Source organism: Cervus elaphus, chromosome 9, assembly GCF_910594005.1.
Source record: "Cervus elaphus chromosome 9, mCerEla1.1, whole genome shotgun sequence".
Classification (NCBI taxonomy): Eukaryota; Metazoa; Chordata; class Mammalia; order Artiodactyla; family Cervidae; genus Cervus; species Cervus elaphus.
In genome coordinates, this window is record NC_057823.1 from 11,130,478 (window position 1) to 11,141,876 (window position 11,399).

The 11,399-nt window shown below is 43.9% G+C and overlaps 1 protein-coding gene across 1 annotated transcript; it reads right to left on the minus strand.

Moving 5' to 3' along the window:
• Positions 1-1,290: 1,290 nt before the first annotated feature.
• On the minus strand, positions 1,291-2,327 carry LOC122700859 (olfactory receptor 10H1-like). The gene has a single exon (XM_043913884.1). It carries the CDS (start codon positions 2,311-2,313, stop codon positions 1,336-1,338), a length of 978 nt encoding a protein of 325 aa, XP_043769819.1. The 5' UTR covers positions 2,314-2,327; the 3' UTR covers positions 1,291-1,335.
• Positions 2,328-11,399: the final 9,072 nt, after the last annotated feature.

Here is an 11,399-nt window from a genome sequence, read left to right on the forward strand (position 1 = left end):
TTAGAATATATATGTGCATACCTTTGTATATTGCATATGATTGCCACTCCAGTGTTAGCTAACATTCCTGTCATGTCACATAGTTATCATATCTTTGGGGGGAATGACAATGAAGATCTAGTCTCTTAGTAACACTGAGCTTGATAATACAGTATTATTATCTATACTCACAATGCTGCATTGTTGATCCACAAAATCTTGTTGATCTTCTGGTTGATCAACTGGTCACAAATTTGTGCCCTTCAACAATATTGCCCCAATTTTCCCACCCCTCAGCCCCTGACAACTACCATTCAACTTGTTTTTATGAGTACCTTTTTACAATTCCACTTATAAGGGAAATCATACAGTGTTTGTCATTCTCTTGAATATACATATTTTCAACAAATTATAAGTACTATGAAGCATGCTAAGTCGCTTCAGTTGTGTCTAAATCTTGGCGACCCTATGGACTGTATCTCACCAGGCTCCTCTGTCCATGGAGATTCTCCAGGCACTTTCCAACACAGCAGGTGATTTCTCACTGAGGGACTTCTTTCCTGGACCTAACTAAAGAGACTTCTCTGTCTCTGTGCAGCTGCTCAAGATTCACACTTGAAATCTGGAGATGTCCTCAGCTTTTCCTGAGTTTGCTTGTTACAGGTTGTGCAATGCTGAAATTTAGGGTGCTTTGCACTCCTCTGCTGTAATCTGACTAGGTCTTCAGTAGCCTCACAAAAGTTGAGTTGTGGCTACCTGATGCCACCTGAAAAGTGAAAGTCACTCAGTCGTGTCTGACTTTTTGTGACCCCATGGGCTATACAGTCCCAAGGAATTCTCCAGTCCAGAATACTGGAGTGGGTAGCCTTTCCCTTCTCCAGGGGATCTTTGCAACCCAGGGATTGAACCCAGGTCTTCCTCATTGCAGGAGGATTCTTTATCAGCTAAGCCACAAAGGAAGCCCTGTTGCCACCTAGTAGAAAGTGACGGCATGGCCTCATCCATTTCTCTTTGCAATGTGGGTTTATGGTGATGGGTGCAATTAGTCTATCCTGGTTTCTGGCAGAAGAAAAGCAGATTTTGGGTTTAATGCTGCTACCTGGTCAAATGTCCTGCAGCAGATAGGAAATCAATGAATCTGACATCATGCATTTTATCATTTCATACATCTTTCCACCCTGAATACATTCATGGGGCTGTTGAATTTTGCAAACATTTGTATGTTGCCAATAAGGGTCCTTGTAAACTGTAAAGCATCAGATAGATGTAGGTTATTACATGCTTGCAGGGTGTCACCTCTGGTGGTAGCATCTGGTAACCCAATTTAGCTATTTCCAAGGAATTCTTCCCAGATAATCATATATTTTCAGGGTAGAGCTTGCTGAGGAAGGCCTTCTTCATGGCGATCTTCAGCTCCCTATTCCTGAGGCTGAAGATGATGGGGCTCAGGAAGGGAGTGAGGACCGTGTAGGTGATGCCCATCAGCGTGTCTCCTTCCAGAGACTGGGGCCCCTTGGGCTTGAGGTAGATGACAGAGGCAAAGCTGTAGTGCACGACCACCACGGTGAGGTGGGACACGCACGTGGAGAAGGCTTTGTGCCGGCCCTCGGCTGAAGGGATCCTCAAGATGGCGGCCACGATGAAGGTGTAAGACAAGAGGATGAGGAGACAGCAGCCCAGCAGGGCAGTGATACACACCAGGCCCACGCTCTTGGCCACTACTTGCACTTCAGCTCCACAGGCCAACTTCAATAGTGGGGGCACATGACAAGCAAAATGGTGGACCTCATTGGGTCCACAAAAGATGAGTTGGAAGATGGCAGATGTCACCACCAACCCCATGACTGAGCCTCCAGCCCAGGACCAGGCCACCAGGCAGGCGCAGCCTCCGGGGCTCATGAGCACGTTGTAGCGCAGGGGATGGCAGATGGCCACGTAGCGGTCATAGCCCATGACTGTGAGCAGGAAGGAGTGGGTGAAGCCAAACATGAAGGAGAAGAACATCTGGCTGGCACAGGCCTTGAAAGGGATGGAGTGGTGGGTGGAGAGCAGGTCGGCCAGCATGCGCGGGATGATGGCGAAGGTGTAGAGGACCTCAGAGATGGAGAGGGCACACAGGAAGAGGTACATGGGGGTGTGGAGGCTGTGCTCCTTCCAGACGGTGGCCATGATGAGCAGGTTCCCCAGCAGCGTGAACAGGTACATCAGCAGGAAGAGCAGGAAGAACATCAGCTGAAGGTGGGGGAAGGTGGAGAAGCCGATGAGGATGAATTCAGTCACTGCTGAGAAGTTGGCTCCTTGCATGAAGGCTGTTCCTGAAGTGCGGTGTGACATGGAGAGGTCAGCTATTGGATCGACAGGGGAATTAGCTTCCATCATTCCTGACTCTGTCCAAGGGGCTGCTCCTGACAAATGACAGATGACACTGGCTGAGTTCCTACTCTGCGCTTCCCACGGTGTAATCCTCTTATCAATGTAGTGGGGGAGAGGTTGTTTTTATCAATGATTCTGATCATTTGAAGCACAAGCACTGAGAATATTTGGTTCAGAGAGGCTAAGCATCTTGTTCAAGGTGAAGCTGTCAAAATGGCAGAGTAAAGACTTGAACCCATGGCTGACTGTCTTCAAAGACTATACCCCTCTCTCCCTCTGGTTACTTCCAAAAAATATAAATGTTCCTTCACTAGAGTTTGCAGCCATTGTCCACCTCACCCTTTCTGATAAATGTTCTTCTCAAAGTCTCAGATACCAGAAGACTTACCTACTCCATGTCTACAACACTTTGGACCAGTGTGTATCTCTAATTTAACATGAATCAATCAGACTCTGCCTCTGGAGTTACCTATGCAAGGAATCTGAAGTAAGAGACTGTGTAGGAATAATGTTCTTGTTTTCCAGATCCCATGAGGTACATCTGTTCCGAATGAGGCAATGCAACATAGCCATCAAGGAAAGCAATGAGAGAGTCTAGAAGTTTGAGTCCCTGCTCTGCCCACTGTGTAAACTTGAGCAAGTTACTTCATCTCTTTGTACCTCCATTTCTCTCTACCCACCTCTAAGATTCTTTGTGGGAACTAAATGTGCTATTCTTGGGCTGTGACCTGGAAAACAGCAGGTACTACCTATGATAAATAACTCAATACACTCAGTGAACAAATGTATGTGGTCTATGCTCAGTAAATAACCTACCTGGTGATTCAGTGGTAAAGAATTCACCTGCAGTGTAGGAGACACAGGTTCAAACCCTGCATCAGGAAGATCCCCTGAAGAAGGAAATGGCAACCCACTCCAGGATTCTTGTTTGGAAAAATCCCATGGACAGAGGAGCCTAGCAGGCTACAGTCCATGGGCTCACAAAGACTTGGACATAACTGAGCACACATGCACAGTGACAGTGTACTCAGTAAATAACTTCAATTTAATGAGATTTCAATGTGCCTTTATAAATAACAACTATTTTTGAGTGATTTTTTAAAAGGCATTTTCAAGTTTAAATCGCAGTGAGCCACTAATCTCCGTTCTGTTTCTATAGATTTGCCTGTGTCTGACATTTCATATCATGGAATCATACACTGTGTGACCTTTGAGGTCTGTTTTTTTTTCCACTCAGCATGATGTTTTTGAGGTTCATCCACTTGTAGCATTGTCAGAACCTTATTCCTTTTTATGGTCAAACAATATTCCTTTATGGATATCACATTTTGCTTATTCAGTCACCTCATTGATGGACATGTCAGTTGTTTCCATTTTCCCCCTCTTGTGAATATTGCTGCTATGAATGTTCATGTAGGCATTTAAAGCATAGCAGTGGTTTCCAGGAGCTGGAGGAAGGGGAGAAGAGGGAGGACTCCTAATGTGTATAGGGTTTCCTTTGGGTGTGCTGAGAAGATTCTGGAACTAGAGAGTCAGTGCTCATACAACATCGTGAATGAACTTGATGCCACTGAATCGTATGCTGTAATGTGTCTAAAGTGGTAAATTGTACATTACATGTATCTTACCACAACACATGAAAAATGGGGGGGAGGGGAGTAGGAAATACCCTCTTAAGTGGGCTCAGGTCCTAGCTCAAGCCCTGGCAGGTTAATAATGAGGACACGAAGGGGAACCAGACACTTTGGGGACTGGAGGTTTCATTCCCCAACATCATTGGTTTCCAGAGTTTTTTGGTCTCCCTCCTTTGGAGTCAATTGCATTTCTTTGTCTCCTCTGAGTCAGCACCTGCCTGGAGGTCCCCAGAAGCCCCACTTGGCCCTGATACCCTGAGATCCTAGAGGGGCAAATCAAAGTGGATTACTTGGAAATAAGAACTTCCAAGAAGAGGTTGAATGGGTGAGACCAGGATCAAGTGGGCTCTGCTTACAAGCTGCCAGGTGTTCAAATGTCTAGTGCAAGTTTTCTCAGTATTTTATGACAAATTATTCTTTGTTATGAGGTGGGGGCCATCCTGTGCACTATATGGTATTTAGCAGCATCCCTGGCCTCTACCATCTGAATGTCAGTAATCTATGCTCAGTAGTAACTACCAAAAGTGTCATTATCAGATATTGCCAATGTGAACTTCACTGCTGGCTCAAACAGTAGAGAATCTGCCTGCAACACAGGAGACCTGGGTTCAATCTCTGGGTCAGGAAGATACCCTGGAAAAGGGAATGGCAACCCACTCCAGTACACTTGCTGGAAGAATTCCATGGACAGAGAAGCCTGGTGGTCTACAGTCCATGGGGTCTCAAAGAGTCAGACATGACTGAGAGAATTTCACTTTCAATGTCCCCATTGGTGGTGGCAAAATCACCGTCAGTTGAAAACCAATGATCTAGAGAGTACAATTGTATTTACTTAGCTGCTCCTTCTACCCAGATCTTGGTTTCTCCAACCAGAAAACTATTGTTCTTTTGCATCAATGTTACCTACTCTGTGCAGTCTTTCTGGACATCTCTTTCTAAAGCAGATTTAGTCACTCACTCCTGTGTGCTTTCCAAACAACTACTCCAGAGTGAGCTTAAAAGTCCTCATTTCTAACTTCGTCATGATTGTTATTATAATGTACCGTGCTGGATACACAACTATCTCTGGCATTGGATTGTCGATGAGAACAATTGCCCTTAACTGGATGTGGTTCCTATGTTCATGCAGTTCTTATTAAATTTGTTCCTCAATATTGTGAGATCCCTGCCATGATCCCTGTTTTACAGAAGTGGCAGCTGCATCCATAGAGGACACGTCATTTGTCCAAGAGACCATGGCTCCTGAGTGGGAGAGCAGGATCTGAACCTATATCTGAATGACCCCAAAGCCTATCTTTTCCAAACCTCTCTGTTACATTCACCATTTACTGGTGGCTGTTGGTGAATGTCAGAGCCACTTTCAGGGCCAGAGAAATGTCAGCTTCACCATTCCAGGCTATTCACACAGTCCCCCTCCATATTAATTAGATCACAAAAATCATACACATAAAAAAGGAAGATGGGAACTATGGGAAGACTAGAGCTCACCGTGTCCTGGCAATGTGGCCCAGGGCTGCATATACACCTTCTCTGATGATGGGGATGCAGAACTCAGCTAAGTTTGGTATCTCTTCATTCTGGGAAAAGGCAAAACTATGGAGACAGTAAAAAGATTGGTGCTCGTCAAGGACTCAGCAGAAGAGAAGAGACAAATAGGTGGAACTCATGGGAGTTTTTAAGGTTGCAAAACAGTTCTGTATAATAGATAGTATATCTTGCATACATGATACAGGGCATTTGTCAAAATGTAGGCTGCACAGCACCAACAGTGAACTCTAGTGTAAACTGTGGGCTTTGGTTATAATAATATGTCAATATTGGTTCAGCAACTGTAACACAGTTACTCACTAATGCAGGATGTTAACAACAGGGAAGCTGAGTGCAGGGAGACAGAGGGCATGTGGAAATCCTCTGCACTCTCTGCTCATGCGTGCGTGCTCAGTTGCTTCGATTGTGTCCAACTCTGTGATTCCCATGGACTGTAGCCAGGTTACTCTGTCCATGGGGATTCTCCAAGCAAGAATTCTGGAGTGGGTTGCCATGTCATCCTCCAGGCACCTTCCCAACCCAGGGATTGAGCCCACATCGCCTGTTTTTCCTGCATTGCAGGTGTATTCTTTACCCACTGAGCCATCTGGGAAGCTCACTGTCTGCTCAGTTTTTCTGTAAACCTAAAACTGCTCTAAGAGGTAGAGACTCCTAATTTTTTTAAGTAAAATAAGAAACCTTGGAACCACAATGAGTGTAAGTTCAGGATTGCAAAGAGGTGGACTGAAGGTCCTAGTCATTGACCAACCAGGAGAACACCTAGTGGCTTCTCTGCAGTTAAACTGAACAGCCCCAGAGAAGGAGTGTGACCTTGTGATGTGGCACTTGGAGGAACTCACAGAGGGGCCAGTCCCCACCCAGAACTCAGGGGTCAAACCTGCCTATGGCCAAATCCTATCTGCACATACCATGGCAGCAGGGTTTTCCAACTTTAGCATTGAAAGGTTGTTGCTGAATGAAAAGACGCCAGGATTCTTGGACTCTGGAGGAGAAGAATTCAATCCGGGGCCGGAGACGAGGCTGGCTCGCTCAGAGCTTTTGTGTAATAAAGTTTCACTAAAGTATAAAGGAGATAGAGAAAGCTTCTGACATAGGCATCAGAAGGGTTCAGAAAGAGTACCCCCCTGCTAGTCTACAGCTGTATATTATATAGTCACTAGCAATCTGTTAATGAAAAGAAAGGAATGTCTTAAAACTCAGAATGGCACCAGGCTCCTCATCCATAAGATGCATTTTGGGATAATCTTGGCACCAGATGATTCATCCCAGGCCATAAAATGATTGACTTGAATCTTGTAGAAGGGAAGATTACCATACAAATAGTTTCATTTACATAGATTAGGGGAACAATATCTGAGTATAACATACTGGTTTGTCAAGTAGGTCCTGAGCCATTAGGCGGAACTGACTTGAACACAGAGTCTTGGGTAAATGCATAGTACATTAACATAGCTCAAGACAAACATTTCCATAAGAAAAATGCATTGATTAACTCAAGGTTTGAGAATAGTTAACTTCAAGTGAAACCAGGTGTCATTATGGCATCACAGTATTTTAAGAGAAACCTCCTTTTAAATTTGTATAGAGAAGGAAAAAAATTATCGCTAGTTTGTTTCCTCCTGCCGCTTAAGAGAGATAAAAATGTCTGACACTTGCAGCCCATTTCCTCCATTTGGAGACCCCTGGCCCTCCTGCCTGTTACCCTCTCATAATCAGGGACTTTCAGTTCAGTTCAGTTCAGTCATTCAGTCGTGTCTGACTCTTTGCGACCTCGTGGACTGCAGCACGCCAGGCCTACCTATCCATCACAACTCCCGGAACTTACTCAAACTCATCTCCATTGAGTCAGTGATGCCATCCAACCATCTCATCCTCTGTCGTCCCCTTCTCCTCCTGCTCTCAATCTTTCCCAGCATCAGGGTCTTTTCCAATGAAACAGGGACTTTAGGAGCTGATAATTTTTTTGTGGTTAGAGGCTGTCCTGTGCATTATAAGATACTGAGCAGCAACCCTGTCACTCTGTATACACCAGTAGCATCTCCCAGTTGTGACAATCAGAAGTATCCTCACACATTGTCAAGTGTCCCCTGGGGAGGTAACAGCCTCTGGTGGAGAACCACAGGTTAGGTGTGTTGTCTCCATCTTGCCTTACCTGTCTGCCCCCATCCTCTCTCTCCTCATGAAGCTGTTTAGGTTCCCCTCTCTGCATCATCCCTCCCACCTCAGATACCTCCTGCCTCCCCATTTTCATCCTTGACTCCTTACCATCAATGCACCCGTCTACCCTGGTGTCTCCCTGATACTTAACAACCTTAGCGAAGGGGTGACTGGAGCCTTTCCACCATGAATCCTCTTGACTTGCTCTTTTCTCTGCCTCTCCCCAATCCTTTTACCACTGGATAGGCCAGGACAGTGAAGGGAATGAGGTTAAAAGTCATACAGGTACTCTGGGTAACTTAAAGTGGTAGCTCTTCTCTCTCTGCATCCCAGTTTTCTTACCCATCCTGCAAAGTAATCATCACATTCATTACCTTGAAGGTAGGAAGGGTAGAGCCCTACCTACCGCCCCAATTCATATACTCAATTTCACAGCAAGTTTTATAAACACAAAGGTTCTCCTTGTCTGTGACAGCTACTGGTTCCCCAGGTCTCTCCTGATCAAGTGGAAGGGATGGAAGGTGACTCACTTGGGACCCCAGGCTCTGCAACTGCTTCTGCTTTACTACAGCTGGAGGCTCTGGTTTGGTGTTCTCCAGCAGATAAGGGCTGGATGAGTGAGGGCTGCAAGGCAAGGAACCTGCCACCATGAGTAGACTGATGGGGGGGGGGGGGGGGCTCCCTGAGCCTCACCTCCATTATTTATGCTGCCTCAGCTCCTTGCCTGCTGCTTTCTCTCACTGTGATCCCCTGGCCTCTGTCTCTGCTGTTGCTACAAGGATGCTGGGGCCCTCGGGAACCCTGCAATGCATTGGGCAATCTCAGGGAGACTGTCATCACCTTTTGTCCCTCCCTCTCTGCCTGCCAGGGGTAAGTCAATTACCTGAGCTTCTCAGGGGCTCAATCAGAGTCTAATACTTCACAAACCTGGAATTTGGAGCCCTGGCTCCTAGCAGTGGCAGGAGAGCAGCTCTGCCATTGCCCACTGGGGCTGAGGAGGCTGCCTGGCTTGACTCTCCATTTTCTTTCTTGAGCATTCAGGGCATTTGCTCAATTAAATGCCTTTTTAAAAATTCTGTAAAGCATTTATCCTTCTATTAAAAAATAAAGTGGCAAAAAAAATTTAAATAAAAGAATTTAATAAGCACACAAACATATGTTTCTTCTTATTAAATAATTGAAATGCTGCAAACCAGACTAAAAGTCAACTGATGGCCAGCCATGAGATCACAATGATAAATTTTATGGACATTGCTACACACCTTTGTTTGCACGTGGCAAGTGAGTAACACATGCTCTCAAAATAAGAGTATTATTGTGGGGTTCTGTTGTGTGTTTTTTGGTTTTGTTTTTCTTTTTAAGGTGAAATTTATTGAACTTAAAATTCGCCACTGTAAAGTGAACTGTTTCATTTAGCACATTCACAATGTTATTAAACTACCATCACTACCCAGTTCTCAAACATTTTCACCACTTCAAGAACTGGGAGATCTTATCCCATTACCAGTCTTCCTCCCCTGAGCCCCTGGCAACCACTAATCTGCTTTTTTACCCTATGGGTTTGCCTGATTTGGGCATGTCATGCAAATGGAATGATACAATATGTATGTAACCTTTGGGATCTGACTTTTTCACTCAGTGTAATATTTTCAGAATTCATCCATCATGTAGCATACATCAGTGCTTCATTGTTTTTTATAGCTAAGTAATATTCCACTGTGTGGATGGATCATATTTTGTTTAGTCATTCACCTATTGATGGGCATTTGGGCGGTTTCTGCCTTTAGGCTGCATGAATAGTGCTGTTCTGGTTAGTTGTGTACAGAGATTTAATTGAATTCATTTCTTTGAGGTGTGCTCCTAGGAGTAAAAGTGCTGAGTAATAGAGTAATTCCATATATCATTTTTTGGTGGACCACCAAACTAGTTTTCATACTATGTATGTTAACACAGATCTGATTGTTCTGTAGGTATCTTGCTGTAGCTTGGCTTATTTGCTCATCATTTTGGAGTTATATTCATCTTAGTTTCTTATAGACTGATGTTTCTCAACCTTGACTGTTTCTCCACACCCTCACCAATGTTCAATGTGGTGAAACTTAATTTTGCCTATATGATTGCCAAGTTGGCTCCCACTGGCACTTTAATTTGCATTTCCCTAATTACTAGTGGAAATTACAATTCAAAAGCATCATTTCTTTTTTTAAATTAATTTTCATTGGAGGCTAATTGCTTTGAAATATTGTAGTGGTTTTTGCCATACATTGACATGAATTAGTCATGGGTGTATATGTGTTCCCCATCCTGAATCCCCTCCCACCTCCCTCCCCATCCCATCCCTCAGGGTCATCCCTGTTGGGGTCCTTTAATGGACTGGAACCTTGTGGTGTGGAGTCGACGATAAGAAAGTGAAAGAGAGAAAGAGAGAGAGAGAGAGACAAAAAGACCCGGGGACCTAAGCTCTGATGGAGCAAAGGTGCTTTAATGATTTTTCTATGAGTATATATAGGCTGCAGTACAAGAAACTTCTTTCGGGAATGATAGAGATCAGAAAACCAAATGTACAGCAACTGTTACCACAAGGTCAGGAGACAATCCATATCTCAAGAAAGGGGAAGGAGATTAAGCTGTTTTGTCCTAAGGAGAATGTTTACTAAAGGAGACTCATGCTTGCCTCACACAATGACCTCAGTCCCTGGGAGCAGCGTGCTGTTCCGCTTGAAGAGGGACAAAGGACTCATGAGAGATAGCATGTAGGAATCCTCCCGTCAAACATTCCCTGACAATTCCCCCTTATTTATTTATAATATTTGTAAGAAGAGTTCTGACCATCAGAGTTTGTTTAGTTTTGACAATCTTTGCATGAAGGCAACGGTAGACAACAAATATAATTGTTAAGACAATCACCAAAATTATGGTTCCAGATCCAATGCCATGAGTAAGACTTTGAAACCATCCACGTGGGTCTAGCCCAGATAATTGATCAGCTAATTGTTTAGCTAAAGTTTCCATATCAATGGAAGAGGGCAGATTATTAGAAAAGGTTTCAAATATTTCTTTTTGTAATAACTGTACATTCAGAGAGGCATTATCATGTATGTTTTGTAAATGATACTTGATTTGTTCCCAGTTGTAGGCACTATTATTAAAATGAACAGGAGTAACACAAAATTGAGTAGAATTCTAGTCACATTTTAGCATCACCTGTTTTTGTACATCTGTTAATTGATCTCCAACCCATTCGATGGCTGTTTTCAGTTCCTGTATTTCTTCTTGAATTTCCTCATCTATCTGAGTCTGAGTGGGCCATATAGTATGGGCATCTTTAGTCCAATTATGTGTTTGAATTGAGGTTTGTAAAGTAACGCTAGTCATGACAGCAATGGTGCAAATAGTTATTAATCTTATAATGCCAAAAATCAGCCATCCAATGAATCGTTTACATCGCTAGAGCAATTTAGTAAGCAACCAGGAAGCAAGTCCAGCCATGGGACCTTCTTCCCAGGGCCGTTGGAGATTTATTGGTAACCATAGACTACGTTGAGATCGAAGAATTAAAAGAGAATCATATCTTAAGGAAATAGAGGAGTTAAGACAAGTACATAATCTGCAATTTATGCAAGTTACAGAACGTATAGTCTTATTGAATTGTAAGTTTCCTATAGCTGTAACAAAAGGAAATGGAACACAGGCTTGTATAAAATATGA

What these genes read in the sequence shown, in the direction of transcription:
- LOC122700859 (XM_043913884.1), bottom strand. Translation starts at nt 2,313, where the DNA reads ATGTCACACCGCACTTCAGGAACAGCCTTCATGCAAGGAGCCAACTTC.